The sequence below is a fragment of the Vanellus vanellus genome, assembly GCF_965231255.1.
Source record: "Vanellus vanellus genome assembly, chromosome: 2".
NCBI classification, from domain to species: domain Eukaryota; kingdom Metazoa; phylum Chordata; class Aves; order Charadriiformes; family Charadriidae; genus Vanellus; species Vanellus vanellus.
Genome location: NC_138906.1, coordinates 130,141,457 through 130,162,492, shown reverse-complemented (window position 1 = coordinate 130,162,492; position 21,036 = coordinate 130,141,457). Strand labels below are relative to the sequence as shown.

At 33.0% G+C, this 21,036-nt stretch overlaps 2 protein-coding genes across 5 annotated transcripts in view; both read left to right on the top strand.

Moving 5' to 3' along the window:
- The window catches only part of LOC309686581 (aspartyl/asparaginyl beta-hydroxylase-like), a gene marked incomplete at its 3' end in the record, with an annotated part of 38,255 nt that extends 19,735 nt beyond the window's left edge, over positions 1-18,520 (top strand). For 3 of the 4 annotated variants that reach the window (XM_082499305.1, XM_082499304.1, XM_082499306.1), the window contains 2 exons: positions 13,686-13,730; positions 16,074-18,520. In XM_082499305.1, coding sequence (XP_082355431.1) covers positions 13,686-13,730; positions 16,074-16,423 — 395 coding nt within the window. Of the gene's footprint in view, positions 1-5,627; positions 5,870-13,685; positions 13,731-16,073 lie in introns of those variants that run through there. The other variant, XM_082499307.1, reaches the window with a different exon arrangement.
- A 1,358-nt stretch (positions 18,521-19,878) lies between these two features.
- Positions 19,879-21,036, top strand: part of LOC309686522 (aspartyl/asparaginyl beta-hydroxylase-like) — a gene marked incomplete at its 5' end in the record, with an annotated part of 86,108 nt that continues 84,950 nt past the window's right edge. The window contains 2 exons of the mRNA XM_082499230.1: positions 19,879-19,951; positions 20,735-20,824. Of these exons, the coding sequence (XP_082355356.1) occupies positions 19,879-19,951; positions 20,735-20,824 (163 nt within the window). The remainder of the gene's footprint in view (positions 19,952-20,734; positions 20,825-21,036) is intronic.

Sequence of the window (21,036 nt, the reverse complement as noted above, 5' to 3'; positions counted from 1 at the left end):
GATGACTATCATATTTTTGTACTCTCTCCTCTATACAGAGTTCTCCACAAGTCTGTTCGTTTTCTTTGCCCTTCAGAAATTCTACATGACATGGATTTTTTTTCTTTGACATTGAAACACTGCTTGTAGGGTTCTGTTCTTTGTAGTTTAGGATAATGTCTTTCTGCTTACTTTGTATCTTCAAAGAAAAATTTCAATCACTAGACATGCTTCATGGTACTGCCCTTCTACCTTCATCTTGTAGCTTCACCTTCAGCTTCACAGTCAAGTGCTGGATAGATACTTCTCGCATACCTGATATTAGAAAGTTTGCTTTTCTTTAATTGATTTGTTCAAATGTAAACCTATTCTGAGCACACAAACCTAGCAAGTCAAACAAATAAACAAAACAAGAAAAAAATCCCAGCACAGTAATAATAGCTTGAGCAGAGGGCAAAGCAGAATGTCTGAAACTAGTCAAAGTTATCGATAGTGTATCAATAATATATTAGGACGTTATGACTTGCTGTTTGAAACTCATACTCCATTAAAATCAGTTTATTGTCGGTTTAGTTTTCCCCACTTATGTTTACAGAAATAAGCAAGTCTTTTGGGGGGCTTAATTTGTTTAATCCCTTCATGGTTAAAGAAAGCCCATGCATCAAAATTACTGAATCAGTTTGCAGTGGTGTGAAGTGAGAGGTGCTCCAAAGAATCTCCAGGGCTCTGAATGCCTTCAGAGCTACAAATTGAGAGTTAAATATAAATGGTGAATAAGATAACATTTTGTGCAATTATAACCATAACCTTTATCTATCTATTATGTAGTGTATAGAAAGTGGATATCAGTCTCCTGTGGGTCATATTAGTTGGATTCAGATTGCCAAGGTGGTAGCCAGAAACATGCTGCTGCTTTGTTACATCTCTGTTTTATGCAATTTGATATGCCTGGGAATTCTGCCAGTACATGACAGTGTTTCTATTATAAGCCTGTCTTATCACGCATTTAAACCTTATACTTCAAATGTGACATTAAAAGGTCACAGATCAAAAGTTATTTTTACTATTTTCTGAATGCTTGCTTAGAAATATGATTTAATCTCATTTAAGTTTAAGAATCTTTTCTGTAGTACAAAAGAAATGGTAACTTTTGAAAAGTTACACAACATTGATTGAAATTATGAATATAAAATACATTTTTTCTAATAACTAGCATATAATATTATTAACTGAAGTTTCCAGTAAATTATTGTATTGTTTGTATTTAACATTTAATATGAACTAAAAAATGAACACTGCTATGCAGACTAAAATTATTTAACTGATGCAGAAACTGGAAGACTTTGAGGAATTTGTCTTCCAGAATTGAGTCTTTGTAGCAAAAAAACCCCAGACAGATAGTAAGCCTGTATTCAACTACATTAGGGTAACTTTCTAAATATTGAATGCATAGCTCCTCTTATATTTTGTTTGAGGATTTTGTTAGTACATATGCTGTGTTTGAAGACATGTTATTTTCTGGGATTTTTCTCTGCTTCAGACTACCATAGTAGCAAGTGGTTTCTCTGCTAATTTAATATTTACTTAAATATGAGATGCTACGGTTTGATGTTTTATGCTAAGAAATCATACACTTTTTTCTTTTCTGTTCTTTAGCTATTACTAAACTACTGTATATTGAAGTTATGGCATGTGCGGTGGTTTAATGTTGTCCACTTCCATAATCTTTAGTTTTCGCTACAGATTTAAAGATTTAATGTGTATATTAATGATAAATATATTTTTAAGTTAATTTAATTTTGAGAAATACTTCTACCAGCATGAGTTTATTTTGTATTTCAAAGAATGGTTTAGTAGCTGATGACTTAGTTTTCTGTACTACGTGGGCACACCTAAATAGAAGACTTAAAATTTATTATTTTATTTTGGATGTATAGGGTATGATAGGGTCTGTTCTTTTTATTTGTTGAAATCGAAGGAGGTTTGGTGGTTAAGCTCTCTTGAGGTATTTATGTTATTTTACAAATAGTGTGCAAGAAGTGTGTTCTGCCCCGCCGCCCCCTTCTCCCCCCTCCCAAGTAAGGGGGGGTGGGGGGGAACCCCACCTAAAATCCAGTCAGCCAACCAACCCCCAATATTTGTTGAGTTAGTTTTGTATCCATTTGTAAAAAAAATATCCAGGTGGAAACGCAAACTTGTTGTAGCTAGTCTGCAGGTATCTTGCAGGTTCTTTCTTTTTCAGATATTTGTGTGGTTCTGTTTACTGAATTCCTTTGGTCATGGGAAGAGAGGCTTCTTAATGTGCTCCTTTGAGGGCTGCTGTTATCAGTAATTCTCTTTCTACTTTTTGTCCACCTCACTATGATTGTTCTTTGAAGAAAGGTATTTTTAGGAGAGTATTATATCTCTGTACTTGAGAATTAAGTACAGAGAAACAGTGACTTTAGAAGTATTACAAAAAAGTGTGTGTATAGGGAGTACCAATGTCTGTTGTAATAGAATCATTGGAGCAGAGCCAGTTTTTATACTTCAGTCCTTTTTAACAAGCAACAATGTCCTGAGAAATTCTACTTAAATGGCTGCAGTAGTTAGTACGATTTTGGAACTTCAGCTACAGGAAGTCATCAATATATTGTTCTTGTACATTTAGTTCTGAGTAGTCCAGCTATGCAGAAAATAAAATAAAAAAACCCCAACCCCTAGTGTATCAGCAAACAAAGGGTAGTAAACAGTAGAATCCAAGCTCCTGTAAAACCAGCTTTTTTTTCCCTGGTTCAGCCATAATAGAAAAAGAAATTTGCAAGCAGTTGTAAAATGACTGCACATTCAGAAAATCTGTGGTGAGATAATAGGAATCAAAAGAATGCTTTTGTACGATTCAGCTGCTTAGGATAAGTTTCATACTCCTCTCTATTTTTCTCACATTCTATTGTAGCACCTTCAAATATTAAAGGCTTGCATGTGCTTTTGCTTGTAAAAGATGTTTGCAGGAGAAGAAAGGCTTTGCATTGTTAAATGAACATAGGCAAGCCCTCCACCCCATTGGTTGCGGTTATACTGATGAGTAGATAAAGATTTTGACTCTCTCGCTCACTGTTTGATTTAAACAGTAATGTTTAGACTTCTCTTGAAATAAAGTAGTTATTATTTCCTGTGAGTCACTGATATAGCATGGCATGGCTGCCTGACTGGGCAATTCCATTTTTGTCACCAATTTGAGGAACTTCTTACCATGCTTATGTGTGCTGTCACTACATGAGTTTTACTTTGAAAAGGAGTTCCTCTTGATTATGAGGATGAATGAAGACCAAAAATAGCTTGAGTATTAATTAGTTGTTGGTTGGTTGTTTTGTTTTGTTTTGGTTTGTTTTTTTAAATTAACTCGAAGGAAGGAAAAAAAAATATATGAAATTATATGTTGCTTTATGTAACTCAGGCTGAAGTGTCTTCTTTGGTTTGTTTTTTTTTTTTTAAACCCTTAGATTCAGAGACCATTATATTAATATTGGATAGTTTTTGTAAAGAACTGTAAAGAAAGGGTTTGGGGGTTTGTTGTTGGGTGGGTTTTGTGGTAAAGGCTATAAGATGTATTCTTCGAGTTTTTATGGTTCCCTTTGGTGTCCTGGTCTTTTCAAAGAAAATATGCTGCTGTATTCCATATTATATTTTATAAAGATAATTGTCTTATTCTTGACTTAGTGCAAGAACTGGGGCATCTATATGGTTCTTCACGTGCTTACAGAAATGCTATCTAAAGCCTGGGGTCTTTTGTGAGTGCTGTTTTGTTGTGGGCTTGTTTTTTTTTTTTATTTTGGTTTTGTTTTTAATGCCAGATCCCAACAGAATAGAATGATACAAATATTTGTAATTCTGTGTTTATAACTTATTTTATTTTATTAAGATTCAGTTTTCCATTCTTAAATTGAGATTTCATTCTTCAGTAAATATTGGTTTATGTCTTTATATCTTGCTTGGTCCAAATTTTGAAAATAAACTAGAAAGATGACTGACTACCATGCATAAAGCTAAGTCTATAAAATTTGACTTTTATAGAACTAAGCCATGGGAGAAGTTGGAGAGGGATATTTATAATACCTTGATTGCCTCCTGGATTCAATCTGTCATTTTTAGACTTTTGCGCTATCCAGTGAAAAATTAAAGAGAATGGCTGGTCACTCAAGTAGAGGTTCTGGACATCCAGGTACAAGGATGTGGAACATCATGGACTTGGAAGTTTCCTCAGAATTATCATTGATACTTTCACTATGTGCTGTAAGAAAAACATGTTGAAATGTGTTAAATGTCTCTGCCATGAATTCCTTTATCTTAACTGTTTCATTAACCTGCACCTAATATTGCTTTGTAGTCTGCATGTGCAACACGTTCACTTAATTCTATGTCTCAACAATCTGTCTTCACCTTTAGCCCACTTTTCTGCTTCTTCTTGCAACACAAATGAAGGTTTGTTCTGGTTAGAAGTGGGGGAAATTCCTCCTTCTCCCTCTTTAAAGCTTACCAATAATTGACGTTTGTCATTGCTTGGTTATTCTGTTGTACTTTCCCAGAATGAAAAAGTTGAAATGTTATTTAGTAATAAATAGTAAACAAGTGGATTTTAATACAAAAAAAAACCCCAAACAAACAAAAAAAAAAACAGGAGGAAAAAAGAAGAGAGCTTTAATCATGGCTTATTTGTATTTTACAATCACCAGTTAGATCAGTGGGTCTCGTAGCCCAAGATAGCAACTCCTGGTATCGGACAGTTTAGAAGTGATGAGCTCTTTCTTCGCTGCTTTGGCCATTTCTACTTTAGCTGTCTTTAGCTTGCTTTGGATTTTCTGTGTAACAATACATACGCCCTTTACATTGTCTACCTATTAATTTTTATCTAGTGTTCTGTATATCCTCAGGTTTGGAATTATTCCTGAGGATCAAGTATATCGTGTAGAATATATATCATAGAAAAAAATGATTGAGAAGCATGTTAAAAAAACAAACAAACAAACAAAACCCCAAACCAAACAAAAACAAACAAACAAAAAAAACCCCCAAAACAACAAACAAGCAAACTGCAAAACACCCCCCCCAGCAATTAGAGTCCTCACTTCTAAGCAAATTCAAAATTTATTATTCAAAAGAATAAATGTTATCCTTAACAGTATATCTGTGACAAGTTTGTTTAAATACTGTTAGCTTTTAAATGTTATTATTGGGTATTAGTTCCAAGCTCTCAAATTTGAACATGATGGTTTAAAAAAAAAAAAGGCAAATTGGATGATTTTAAGTAGTGGAGGATTACTGTTAAAAAAACTGTCTAAAGGTAAATGCTGCATCAAGAAAACTGAATATAAATGGATTTGGGTTTAGGGCCAGGAAGAAGGGAAAGCAAAGCTGCCGCCTTTTGTCTAAGATTTTGGCATAATATTGTGCATGTTTATTGTCCAAATTATAGTCTGTACTTCGAAAGAGTCAGCTTTCTAAACATCTTTCTATTTCCTATTTAGCATTCCTGTAAAGACTTCTGTCTGTGACATGTCTTTCACAGATCCTCCTTTTACAGTTTCCTCTTTCCACCTAACTGCTGTCTCTTTTTTTTTTTCCTTCCCTCTCTCTCTCTCTCTCTCTCTCTTTCCTCTATTCTTGTGTAGGCCTGACCAAAGATGGCAGTAATGAAAATATTGATTCCCTTGAGGAAGTCCTTAATATTTTAGCAGAGGAAAGCTCTGATTGGTTTTATGGCTTTCTCTCATTTCTCTATGATGTATTGACTCCTTTTGAAATACTAGAAGAAGAAGAGAGCGAAGCTGCAGATGATGTTGATGGTACGTCACAGAATGAAGGGGTTCAGGGAAAAAAGACTTGTGTTATTTTGGATTTACAGAACCAGTGACTGAGAGACTAATTTGATTGGCTTTCGAAAATGTCCATGAAATCATCAGTCTTAATATAACAGGAATTTATGGCATTGAGGGGGAACTCCCAAATGGATGCTAAAAAGATTGAAGTAAAGTCAGCCATGTGATGTAGTATCTCTAGATGAAAGCCTTTCAGTGACTTTCCCATTTTCGTGACAGGACAACAAATACTACACAGTTGTGTAAATATGTAGAATAAAACGTGTATCTGCGGTTCTGTAGTTGGTTTCTGTATGTGCTTCAATTTGTGCATTTTGTACACAAAACTAAGTGTAATAACCTCTACTGTAATAGCCTCTGCTGTTAACACTATAACATTTGTCTCTAGCAAACATTAACCGAAGCATTTTGTAACAGCTTTGATTGTATTCCAGCATGACTGCATTATGTAAATACATATTTATATGTTAATCCTTAATATAGACATGACAATGATAATTCTCTCGTGAAATAATTTTAATAAATAATTTATTTTGTGATTCACTGATTTCTCAGCTAGATTCTTTTTACCTGTTCAAATAAAAGCACTTAATTTAAAAGTGCTTGAAAATTTTACAGAAACATTTATTTCTAAGTTAGCTAACATCTGTTGTATTCAGAAGTTATAATGTCACTATATGGTTTATTCCCACTGATTTGTCTGTTTTCAAACTAAGTTTTCCATCATTTTTTTTAATATAACAATAGCACCACAAGGGCTGTTCTAAATTTGAGGTTTTTTAAGGTGGGCCTTTTATGGAAGTGGGAATCTGTGATTATGTATTTCTAATGTAATAATGAATATATTAAAGACTAATTAGAAAGTAGAATGTAATGTCTTCTATTCTTTGCTAAATTCAAGAACTTAATGCAGTTTTGAAAATTTTAGTCCTTTTCCTGTGAAACTGTTTTATGACAGTTGTTTCAAAACATTTTTGTGTTACATGTCTGCTATCATAAAGTTATTGGCATACAAAGGGGAGTTTATAATTGTATTCTGCAGTTTGTATCAGGTACTAAAAAACTGAGCTGTAATTTTAGCACATGAATAGTGTACTCAATCACATTATTATTAAAATTATATGAAATAGTTTATTGTGATGCCTGCTATGCTTAAGTTTGTATCTGTTTCCCATATAAAGTTTATACTCACATTTTAACACCAGTGGATGCAGGCTGAAATTTTAACCTGTTTTTAAATTAATTTTCACTTGCTTTGGCATGGCAATTTTAAAGCAATTTAACATGCCTATGACACAAAACCTTCCATTAAATCATCCAACTCAGTGTTCTACTAAATCTTTAAAAAAAAAAAAAGCAAAACAGAAAATGTGTTAGCGTTAAGCAAGTGAAGTGTTTAAAAAAAAAAAAAAAGTTGTGAAGTTTTAATACTGCTGCTTAAGATTTACAAATGAAATAGTCACATAAACATTAGTCACATTTTCTTCCAAATATTGGAGGATTAGGATATAAGAAAGTTAATAACACATAAATTTAATGGGTTTTAGTATGAGATATATGAAGCATAAAGCAAAGAAAATAAAAATAAATAAAAAAAAAAAACCAACCCAGAACATACATTATGAAAAATAAATGCTAGTATTAGATCTGTGGAATATTACTGAGAAGTTTCTTAGCAAGTGGAAGAAACTCATGAAGTATCTGAGACATAGGAAATAAAGCAAGCTTGGTTTGGTTGGTTTGTTTGTTTGTTTCCCTCTTTTACTTCTAGAAGCAGATTTGAGTTAGAAGTAAGACTTTCATCAGTGTTGTGTGATAATGTCTCTCAGTATGAGTTAGAAAAAGTGTCATGGAACACTGAATTCTGTTGTAGATGCTTCAGTAATGGAACTAGATAGCCTAAAAGAGGAGGAAAACATCTACACTGAGAATTCTATATCATGAAGTCTATACCAAATAGTTAAAATACACACTGATAATATGATGAAATTTAAAGTGAAATAGAGATAAATAGATTGCTTGAACCATGAGAAAGCTGAAGGCACTGAAATAGGTAATGGTTACATCAGTGAACAGTAAATTAGTTTGACTTGGGCTAAGGAGATGAAATGCAGGCCAAGAAAGTTCTGATCTGGTATCGTGGAAGTTCCTTGTTGATTTTATTGTGTGTGGAAGTCTGCTCAAAACCAATTACAGTGGGAATAAAGAATTTGTAGGAGGAGAAAAAGGAGTGGGGGTAGGGACATCTAGGGGAGATATTAAGAGTATATAAGTTTCTAGAGTATTCAGTTTCCAGAATACAGGTTTTTTTTCAGAAGTGTTGACTCTTGTCTGGTGTTGTTCCTGTTGAGTTTACAATTAAACCATCACCAGTGGTGAGCACAGCTGTCAAAACTCTTCTAAAGTTTTGGATTGTTGTGATTGTGAGCAGGACTTGGCTAGTAAGGGTAGTAATAAGATTTAAATGAATCTTAATTTATATCAACATGGTAATTTAAAAAACAACAACAACAACAAAACACAAAAAAGAAAACCAAAACATTTTAACAGCAAAAAGGTGAAGCTGAGTATGATACGCAAATAAGCAAGGAAAACTGAACTGTCTCTTGCTTCAAAGTCCACACAAATTGTTTGAAATTAGTTGAGGAAATTGACACCTAAATTTTTAGTTTGATTTGCAATGACTATCAGCTATATAAAATACAGTCAGTATATTAATGTTTTAAAATAAGTCCAGAAAACTTTTAAAGTGGTTTTAAACTGCAGGTAGAAAGCTGTAGCAGCTTTGCCTTCTGATATTTTTATGGAATAATTACGTTAGAAGGCAAAGCTGCTGCTTTCTACCTACAGTTTTTGGTTTAAGAGTTTAAAATAGGAGCAGATTAGTAGCAAACAATGTTTTTAATGAGCAAAATATATTCTTTAAGCGATAGGAACTTGCTAGGTTTTGTAGCTAGAAAAGAATGAAAATTTAATGATTTTATGTTAAAATGGATGCGGAGCTTTCATTAGCTACCTTCATATTCCTTGCAGGTCATTTATATTAAATTTTACAAAGCTCCATAAATAAACGTCTGTGACTGAAGTTGTAGTCTTCCAGTTTGGTCAGCATTTTTAGAAACACGTGGAATGTTTTGCTTTGCCATTTTCTCATGTTGGTAAATGTTTGATATTTAAACTGCCAGTCTTCAGCAGTAGTTTACAACAAAATACCGCATTAACCCTTGTAGCCTAAGCTCTTGTTTGCTTTGTTGTGATGCTAATGTAAAGAAATCATAGAGGGGAGAGGAAACTTAGTACCCGTATATCTGAAATGGTTGAGAATGTATGGGAGGTTTGAACCCCAGATTTCTGTGACCACCTTCAACGATATTTAATTTGAAAGTAAGACGGTGCTTTATATGGGGAGGATAGGAGATCGCAATGATTGTAATATATAGAATAACTTAGATTTGAATAGAATAAACAGAAAATTGTCTTCTTACCTGTTGAAATTCTTATTGCAGCAATTCATTGCCATTACTTTTTTTTTGCCCCCTCAAAAAATTAGCTTTTTTGAGAGCATGTTCAGTCTTCCACGCTTGAAATTTGTTTCAAGGTCAGTGAATAAGGCTTACCACCTGTAGGTTTCATTTTATGGTAATTTTGCATTATTAGTTACTCTCCATTGACTGGCCTTATAAGAAATTGAATTTTTATGACAGTTATTCATATAGGTTACAGTTGGATGGAGGGGTAGAAGAATGCACTGAAGCATTAGAAGGATTTTCATTTCATTTCATGGTCAGATGAGGGGAAAGGACTACCTATATTGTAAACATGGTTTGATTAGTATTTGGGAGCTGGGGAAAGCTATTGCATACGGTTCAATCATTTTGGACAGATGCATACTGTTTTCCCTCTTCAGTTGCCATCAGTTAAGCAGCTATCATAATGATGGTCAGTTAGAATGGATTTCTCAAGATGAGGCTAATAAAGGCAAGGCTTGCTTGTTGGTTTCTTATATTTTCTCATACAAGATGCAAGGCCTCTGCGACTTCAGAAAAGAAAATGCTCTCTGCCCTGTGTATTTGATTACTTGATTGGCATTTTTCTTCTAATTTTAGATTAAATAAACAATTAAATAAGCAAGAGATATTAAAGCAACTTACTGAGACTGTATTTAGATTTTTTTTTTTTTTATACTAGTTATATGAATTGAAAAAGCTCTCTTGTATTTGGGAGGGTTACTGGCTTTGGTATAGCCAGCAAACTGCATACGGGTAATGAGTTCAGTTTAAGGTAAGTGGGTGCTAGCCTTCTGTCAGTAAGCTATTTTGTTTAGCTGAAGACCTCGTATATCCAATGTAGCATATTATAAATGCAAAATAATAGTAATAATTACGTGCAGGTGCATATGCAAACAGTGATAGCTTTTTCTGACTTGCAGTTCTAGAGAAGGAAAAAAGGTTGATAAATGTTTGGCTTATGTATTTGTATTTCCTTTTTTAGGTCAGCAATTTTAACACTTTTTGCTTGTTTTCTGTGGTGCAGGGTTTTTTTGGTGGGACTTCATGAATTAAGGTGTGTCTGAACACAAGCCATAATGTTTAAAGCTTGACGTTTTCCGGTCTCTTATCCAGGCTTTGCACAAGTTGCAGAAGGGTAGCAAGTTGTCTGTCACCTGTTTAGTGCTAACTTTGACCATGTGCTTTCTGTGGTAAATAAGAAGTAGCCCCTTCCTTTTTCACACGTAAGTGGATAAGCCACCTTAATTAGCTTACATTTGTTGCATGATGCTGTAGGTTAAAAGGGTTTATGCAGGTAGATGTTTTGGTGAAATTGATTTATAGGACTTTTTTCATGTGGCAAAACCTTTTGTATAGCAAGGATATTAAAGTTTTCAGTATTATTAATGAATAATATAAAATTTGCGTATGCAAGAATAAACTTCTTTCTCAAGAACAGTAAGAAGATAGAATAAACAGTTTTCTCAATGTATTGTTAAATATGAGAGTTATCTTTCTACACCTGTGAAACTGCTCAAAAAGACTGAATGCTTCGAATTATCTATTATTTTTGTTTTGCAGTGCTTATCTTTCTCAATAAAAGTAGTATTCATATATTTTTCTTTTGATGCTAAAATTCTAAAGTTGTACTCTCACGGGTTCTTTTTGTGGAGATTGTTCTTGAAGATTTTTAGGAGGAAAAATAGAGGAAATGACTGGATTTTGTTGCAGAATTGGAATGCTCTGTAATATTCAAAATTTCAAAGAATCAGTTAAGATACTAAGTTATCTACCATTAAGCATGACCTAAAAATAACCACTTTGACATGAATATTTAATTTTTAGTATGACTTTTTAAGCAGTTCTTTGGAAAATATTGGAAACCTATCCCGCTATGTTAACTTTGAAGTCTACTTTTAAATTCACTGACGCCAATAGTAGCCATTTCTGACATTCCATTGTAACCACATAAGTGGTTATAAATTCTGTATTTCTTTTTGTATTGCCAGCACCAGACATCTATAATGTAGGACTGAGTGGAAAAAAAGAAGGAACTTAAAAACTAGCTCAAAAAAAGTGTGAAGACACTTGAATTGGAACTTAGAATAAAAGTCCACAAGTTCAGTTACATGATTCATAAAATTCTGGACATTGCTTTGTGTGCCCCAAGACTGTAAAAGTCTAAGTTTTTGCAAATGAGTTTACTTAGATTTTATCATGTGCCCCAGGACATAGCTGTCTTGGAAAAGTGAAGTGTTTTGCACCTACGTTTTGCTTCAGCCTGTCTGGGGCTCACAAATGAGAGTTCCCTGTGCTGTAGCTGTTGTAGGGACCCAGCCCAGGTGGAAATCAAGATGCAGCAGGATTTCTGTCTTGTGATTATTACTTAATATTAAGACTTCAAAATACATTATTCTACATACTTTTCCTCTAAATAGGTCTATTCGTAATATGTTAAACTATACATTATTTACGGGATTATGTTATCAGTTGATAATTTGCTGAGAATCTTAACGCTATTCATTGTATTAAAGCAGGTTGAAACAAATTACTGCTTGCCTGAATATTTAACAAGTAAAATATCAATAATCAGTGAACGAGGTATTTTGTAACCTTTCAACATAGGGCATATACTTATATTTTTAAATAATTTCAAATATCTGTATGATAATTTTTGTATGTACAGGTCTTTGTAAAATTTTCTTTTTTCCCTGTCAAGACATGGTTTTAAGAGTCTATCTTAAAATATCTAGTAACATTTAATTTTACTATGAAAAGAGGGGAAGAACTGGAAATTTAAATATGGCTTTTGTGCAACTCTGCTGAGTACCTTTTATTATTTATATTTTCATTGATGCTGTAGTATAACAAAGTTGAAGTCTATTTTTCCTTTTATATGAGAAAATTGTTTACTTATTGTTCCACGCGCTGCTTAGGAGTAATAAGATTGAATAATGAATTTAGTCAAGTTACAACTTCAGCAATGATGGTAATCTGTGGGGGAGGACCTTAAAAAAGCTTTCATATCCCAGGTGTGTTTGTAAGGAAACTGATGTAAAAACTGTATTTTTACCCGGCTAACCTGTTTTTAAAAATTTTGGCCATAATGTCAATGCTTGATACTTTCAAAACATGTAAGATAGGAAATAGATGCGGGTTGATTGCAGTGACTTTAACGGCTACATTCTTTAAATTTATGATTTTTTTTTTTTTTGTGTAAAATATGGGGGGTTTGTTTTATTTTTTAAGAATAAGTGTTGAAGTACATTGATGCAGTTTGGGTAGTTACTAATTGTTCTCTGGAAACCTAAGGTCAAGGTTCAGATGTCCAATGTAGGTGCTTTATATGTCTGAATGAGAAGCCTAATATTGAGACATGGGAATATCTCTTCTAGTCTAATAAGATTATCTATAAAATATATTTACTGTAATTTTTCTTAACTTTCTGGTTGGTTTATGAGTAGCAATGCAAATGATTTTTGTGGCTAAGGTAGTTGTGTTTATGGCATTTAGGTTATAATCCACAGCAGCACGATGGTGATAATCCAGTCTCTTTTTATGGTTTTAGAAAGACAAGATTAATTACTATTTGCATTTTGGGGAGGGCTTTTGCCTTCATAGCTCTTGTGGAACTAAGTATAAAGCCCAAGCAAGATGCTGAATGACTTTAATTTCGGTTAGCTACAATGGGGAAAGAGGGCAGCACCTGACTTTGGAGAGTAAGGTTTATTTTATTAAGGAACAGTCTTAACAGTCTTAAATAGTCTTAAGTAAAACAGTAAGTATTTTAACTGAAATGAAATGACAATTGCTTTTTAAAATATGAGCAATACCTTTGCTAAAACACATATTTTCCATTGGATAAAGAAACATAGATTGTAATTCATTGTAAAAAGATACTCAGTTTATAAAATCTACAGTACATAGGTGCTTGGAGATGAGTTAATATGTTTATTAAATATTTATAAAATTGCATAGAAATATAAGTTAGTGGGTTTGAGAGGAACTGGCACAATACCTAGCAGAGAAATCAGCTGGGGTATTGGTCATAATTATGTGGCATCACACTGTCTGGAGAGAACTGAGCTAGCTCTAAGATCTTAAGAAGCATCTCAAGTAGCGTGCATCCGGTAATGTGATACTTTTCTTGGATTTATTAGTCTTCCATCTCAGTACTTGTGGTGATCTTGCTACTGAAGATGCTTTATTCTTAATGAGTTAACGTTTGGTATCTCTCCATAGCATTGCAGTGTGCTATGTAAAGATAACTTTTTTACATGGCATGGCAGATTGGGAAGTTTTGTCATGCTTGTTGAACATCACAGATATGTTCATAACCTATTTCCATTTTGCAACAAATCAGGTGAGGATCCAGGAGGGGTAGCCAAGAAAAAAACTAAAGTAAAAGGTATTTTAACATTCTTTTTCTTGTGGAACTTTATGTAGATATTGGTGTCTGAAATGCATGCGCATTGCAAATACAGATTGCAGGTTATAATACTGTTTACTAATACTAGCTATGTTGGCTAAGTGTTGTCTAATGGTGCAGCAAACTATTATACTCCCTGTTTTTCAGTAAGTGGTTTTTTGGTTTTTTTTTTAGTACCAATTACAATTTAATGGCAATGTGAGTGCTTTCCTAACTACAGATTATATTTTGTTTGTGCAAATGGTTTTACCACAGCTGTCTTGTTTGGGTTATGAATTGTCTATGTTAACTTCATATTTTGCATGTTTAAAAAAATGTTCTGATGTATATGCAGATTTTGCTCTGTGTGAAGTCCTCCTTTAGTTGTTTTATATGAATTCATGGTACTACTACTATATTGTAATTGGACTTGAGCACTTTCATTTCTGCTTAAGTCTGTACTTAAAAAGTTTCATCTGTTTCTTTCTCATGGGAGGAGAAATTTAGGTAAAGTTCAATAACTTCCTCTTTAATATTATTTGCAGGATTGATTGCAGTGATGATATTTATAAATTTTCCAAAAGTTTAAAGCAGGGTAGCTTGCAACTGATTTATGCCATGTATTTATTTATAACTACATTGCTGTATGAACAGGACATAATGGTCTAAATGTATTTAGTGCAACAGAGAGACTAAAAAAAAAAAACTAATTAGCCTCAGCAAAACACTGAACTACCAGCTGTACTTCAGGTGCTTAACTTTTTAGATCTGCTCCCTTATCTCCACACAGCATGGTGCTATGTAAAGAACACAGTCTCTTTGTTGCATTAAAGACACATAGACTTTAATGTGTTTTTTTTCTAGCAGTATGTGAAAAATGCACCCTGTTTGTAATATTAAGTCTCATTAAGAAAAGAGTGCATTTGCTGAGGGAAGCTCTCAGGCTCATATGAATATGACTTTTCTTAGCATCTTGCATGCAAGTTGAAATTTTTGGCATTTGTTCCAAATTGTGCTTGGTATGACTTGGTTGTAAATTGCGTGTTTCCAAGAATCTAATGTCATTTAACAATTCATTCCTGAGTTTTGGATTATTTTTCAATGTTTGATATGGGAATTAAGAAATGGTACGATATATTTCAAATGCTTTATGCCAAAAAACAACTGGAAGGAAACATGATGTATTCCTTGTATTCTCCTTGTACGGGAGAAATGTTGTAACTTGCCTGCTTTTCACTTCAGCAGACCGCAGTTTCTCTGAAAAGTCTGAATAAAAATAGAGCTGTTTTATTTTATGTATAAAATCTTTATTTAATAATGTGGGAGTATTAATTTTTAAATTAAATAGAAATACCGAATACAGAGATTTAATGGAAAAAAATCTAAATTGTATAGAGTTAAAAAATCCTTATTCTGGAGAATGCTGCTGATGCTGACAAATTTTTTTGAAACTGTGGGCAAAGTGGCAGTAAACTTTGAACATTTAAATTTCAAGGATGCTGTTCTGACTGTTCCTCTGATATATTATCTAGATACCACGTCACAGCCAAATGTGAAATATAATAGAGTAAATAATTATAAGAGATACAACTCCAAAAGTAAAACAAACAAAAAAGCATTGCTAATAATGCTACATATGGAAAACAAAGATGTAAGAATTAATTTACAATTGTTACTGTGATTTCACTGAATATGGTCAAACCAAGTTAACTTTTTTGGCGTTGATTTAATTCACCAGGACATTGCTGTTTCTTCGTAATTATTATGTACTTATTTCTTATTTTTGTAAAATATATACTTCGGATATGGTTTTAGTCTTGGCTTAATCTGAGGTAACATGTCAGTAAAATGTGGTATACATTTTTGTTATAACACTTTCATTTATAGTTTTAGAAAGCTGAGAAAATGATGAAAAAAGCTTCTTTTGGAGATGCTCTTGGGGTTTCTGGATCCTACAATTGTCATACTGTTGTCCAAGATTCAAAATTTACTGTGATTTTCATGCTCACAGACAAAACTGGTTTTAGCACTCTGCAGAAGTTAGCTAACAGTAAGATAATAGAGGCATGGTTTTCACTAGATTAATGCTTTATTCAGATGCAGTTGCAGTAGCTAAGGTTATTGGCTGGCTGCATGGTGTGAGATATTGCTAAAAGTGAAAAATACTTTGTTTAAATTGTTTGAAGCTTAAATAGTTGATTTTACAAGTTTAAATTGACATCTAACAAACATTAAGTAAGAATTCGATCAAAGCTTTTAGATGGTTGTTCATAAGATGTTTTCTGATCTAAGAATGATTCTCTTATTGAACATTTCCTCTTTTTTAAATGAAAATCTAAAAAGTAAAAGAAGCTATTAAAGAACCGCTCAAGAAATTAAGGGAGAAGCAGGAATCCAAGAAGGAGGAAATCAAAGATGAGGAAGAAAAAAAGAAAGCCAGGAAAGGAAAAGAAGCTACTGATCGAAAGGACAAGAAAGCTGTTGATATGAATAAATTAAAGAAAGATTCTGACAAGGCTAAAAGAGACAGAGGAAAAGAAAAGGAAAAAGGCCTAGACAAAATTGTGAAATCCAAGGAGACTACAAAAAAATCAGCCAGTGAAAAGGATGGTACTATTCAGGTGGGAAAAGACAAAGAAACAAAAAAGATAGTTAAAAACCCATCGAAGGAAGACAAGAAAGAAAAGAAATAAACAGAGTTCCAGTTCTGCTAATTAGGAACAGACCTGAAGGATGAGAAATTCAGTGTATTTATATGAATGTGGTAAATATGGCAATAAGAAGATAATGTTTTCTGGGAATAAGTGTAAACAAAGGGTATATATAATATTTTTTTGAAAAGAAGTGTCTACTGGCATTGTAAACACAAAGCAAAAATGTCTGCTGTGAAACTCAAATATGTACATATGTTAATATGCCAGGCTAACAACGTGTATTGAAAACAGAAATGTGAAATTGATGCCAATTACTTCAAGCATACTCTAAATCTGTGGGTTTGTGTTATTTTTTTTTCCTTTTCTTAGTTTCTTTATATTATAATGCTGTTTTCTTGATGTGGGGATGAAAGAGTAATGTTGTATATCAAATGCAAGTTTAAAATCAGTATTAAGGGTGTTATCTGGACACATATAGTGGAAACTCACAAGAAGATATTTCAGTTTCACAAAAACAACTAAGAGGAGCATTAATGGAATGTATTGTCATAGGAGTTTAAAAAAATGTAAATTATTCCCTGCTAAACTTTTTTCCCCTAAGTAGATTGAGAAAACTATTTTATACACAAACACTCAAACCAACTTTAGTGTTGCATTTATTTATGAGACTTCAGTGTATATGCAACCAAAATGTTTCAAAACTTTTGTTTACTGATCCTATGACAATACGTTCTGGTTTTCTTTATTTTTTAGCTATCTCTAGGTCTGAAAACTTCATTCATTGTCACTTTTCAGTTAACTGTGTCCTGATTTTTCTGAGTTTTCCAAGTTTCTGGTAATGAATGCTTATGAAAATTAGGCCACATATTTCACCATTGATGGCTATTGTCGGATTCCAATAGCATTTTAAGAAGTGATATGCTACTACTACTGTATTCTGGTTGAATTTGATTAGAGAACAGCTTATGTATTTTTGCAGCTATTATTTTCTTCAAACAAAACTTTTCAAGTTCATGATACTTCTGTAAGCAAGCTTCTGTGTTAGTTTGCTCTTTCAGCTTCTGTATTTTTAGCACCAAGGAATGATTTATCCAGCAGTCTCATTAGCATAAACAAAGTTACAAAACATTTCTGCAGAGATATTTCAGTATGTTATTGAATCTGTCCTTGCTTTCAAGTTTATATGGGAAAGGAATATTTTCTAATTTTATTAGACAAATATCATAGCTTAGTGTATTGAAATATTAATTGCACAATAAAATTATACAAGATTCAGAACAGAATTTGTATAAGTTAGAAAAGTTTTAGATTTACTATTGTTATACTGCAGTATTATTTTAAAGAAAAGAAACCTAAGGCATGAAATTGAGCATGGGTATATGCATGTGGGTGGTGGTGTAACATAATTAGTCTTGAAGGATGATTCAGTTCATGGTTTTGGTTAAATTTTGTGTATTATAATAGTTGGCAACACATTTATCTTGGACTTTTGGTACAGCACATGTGTCTATGTAAGATTCTTTGATCCCTAGAGGTATAAGATGTGGTAATAGTGTAAGATATAAAACTTACGAAAAATAGTTCAAATAAAAGCAGTAGAAAATAGTACTTAAGCTTAAGATTCTAGCTGTGATAATTAAAATAGATGATATACCGAGCTATTTTCTAAATATTTATATGTGTGTGAAGAAAGAGGGAAAAGATGTGTGTGTTATGAACATTATAGTGCTTAGCAAAAAACTTGAGAATGAAGATCTAATAAATGCACTTGCATAATGAGCGTTCTCTTTTAGGTTTTGGAACGATAGACATATTTTTTCATCTTTGCTCTGATAAGTGTTAAGATACACATTTGACAGAGGAGCACTCAAATCACACTTCAAGAATGATGGCACAGTGGCATAGTGCACATTGCTTTTCATTTTCTCTCCTAATGTAACACAAGTTGTAGCTGTCTGGGAGTGAAATTTGGAATGAGTTGCCTTTCTGATTAACATATTATTGTTATCTATGACCCAAAGTTTATCTGCTTCTAAAAAAAGTTTGTTTGTTTTTCCCCCCCAAAGAATGCTTTATTTGAGCAGCACTCTAAGCTATACAGATAGCTACACAATAAAATGAGATTTTTGCCCCAGAGATCTGTTGTGCTGTTGTATATCTCTATGATATCTTATTGTCAATCAGTTTAACTTGGCAAGTTACCACATAAGCTCAAAAAATGCACCATGCAAGTAAAAACTGAGTGCAACTTTATTTTGATAAAAAGATGAGAGAAAGTAGTATCTTGCAAAAAGTAAAGGACTCTAACTTATTACATACTCAACAGGATTGAATAGGAATCAGTGATAAACAGGTAGATGTGTATAAAAAGCTTGAAAGCAAAGTTGAGAAATGTGCAGGCAAATCGAAAAAAACACTCGTTCCTTTTACACAACCCAAGTGTTCGTTGGCTGTGAAATATTGAATATCTTTTGAAATTATTTGAATCTATTGTTTGTGAAGCAGAGCGAGTGGTTGACTGGAATTGGAGATGTGGGTTATTGGAGGATATGAGGACTTATTTAAAGAGGTGTGTATGTAAGGGAAGTGAACTGAATTTGTGAAAGGCTGTTTCTACGCTTCTAGACTCTGAAGCTGAGACAGTGGCAAATATAAGTAACTGGTTTTACCTCCGTATGTAATTAAAAGTGATTGTAGAAGGAAGCAACTTCTGACTCTTGTAGCCATTAATATTACTGCAGCAAAAGATGAATATATATTAATAATATTTTTTAATACTTCAGTGTTTTTTAATGATGCAGAAAATTGGCAAAAACTGATGTGTAAGTTTGGCTTTTTTCCTCTAGCTTCTGGTCTTGACTGCTTAGTAGTGGACTCTTATTTATAATACTTTTAAATATAGCCTAACTACTTATCTTCCTGTAATTTAAATAATAAAAAAATGTGTAAGTAGGATTAATTCTGTTCACATTACTTATATAGCATAGTGAAAAGAATATATGTTTTTCTCACAATGCATAAAATAAGATCTCGCTAGTTCACACAAAGTTATTTTGAGGCATACTAGTCCTGTTTGTATTGAGATATGTTTGACTCGGATAGAAACCTAGTAACTTTTTTTTTTTTTTAATTTTATTGAGTTGAAACGTAATACTTACATTTTTCCACTTAGAGTTATTTTTACAAGATTGTTAGCAGTACAGCAGTTTTCATTACAGTGTAGCCTCTTCTTTCTTAAATATTATTTTTATATTGATTTATGTGCATACAGCTCTTAAGAAACTAGTTTGTTTGGGGCAGTGTGAGTATTTATTTAAGGATGTACCTTAATTTACACTCTTAATTTAAGAATTTACCTTAATTGACCTTGGAACTCATACTTAAATATGAACCTAGGAAAAATGACATAGGATTATAGGAGAATTCTGTCTGAAAGGGACTTCAGGAGATCCTTATTCCAACATCCTACTCAAAACAGGGTCATTTCAAGAGGTATGACCAGGTTACACTGGACGTTATCCAGTGTGGTCTTTAAAACTGCTGAGGATGGGAATGCACAACTTCTTGGTACAGCCTTTTCCATTGTTTTGATTGTCCTCATGGCAGGGTGTGGGTGTGGAAGTTTTTTCTTAGTTGTGGCGTAATCTTTCAAGACCATGAATTATCTTACTATGCTGTTGGTCATTGCTATTATTGGTTGCTTTCTTTTCATTGTGTTTTGATCTGGAAAGACTCTGTGGTGTAGATACAAAGCATTTTGGTGAAATTCTGTCAGTTGTACTTTTTCTGTAGTATTTTAGTTGTCAAAAGAAACTGGAGATTGAGATTACCTTATTTTGAAGAAACTTATTTTGAAGTTCTCTGAAGCAGACCTGCTAAGGTTTAATATAAGAATTCAAAATACCCCTTCTCATTCTGAGCAGCACGTTAAAGGGTTCAAATTAGTTCTTCATAAAACCTATCAAGTTGGTCATATTTGGGCACTTTTTGCCCAAAGAGAAAAACAGTGAGAAAACCTGCTGCCTGTTTTTCTTCTGGATGCTAAATATATGTCGAGAATAGCATAGTCATTTGTTCAGTTACTTTGAAACAAAGGCAAGTGCTTAAATTTCTGTCACTTTTTTCCCCTAATGGTTTGTTTGTCTTCAAAATGCGTTTGTTTATTATCTGAATACACTTTAGTCTTTGTGTATATCCCTGTATATCAGGACAGCCCTGTAATCATGATCAATTGTTTGGATATATTTTGGAGCATTTATGTCAGTTACTTTAATTAAAACAACTCTCTTAGTTTATAATTGAGTCAGATCAAAAAGAGCATAAATTTAACTTTATAACTAAAAAATGCAGGCCTTAAAGAAAGATCTGTCCCAGCACAGCCAACATCACCAGACTCTGAGGAGACCATCCAGCCTGCTGACAAGTCATATGTCGAATCAGGTAAGGCCTTTTGTAAACCATAGATGAAACAATAGACATGATGCTTCATTTGAATTATAATTGTTTCCTCAGCATGCACGCTTCGTTGTGTTATTTCTTTGGGTAGAAAAATAAATCTTTAATCGCTTTTATGTGTTGCTTATCCACTATAGTTTAGTTAATGGGAATCACTGTTGATCACTTTATATAAATTACTAACCATGAAAAGTTTA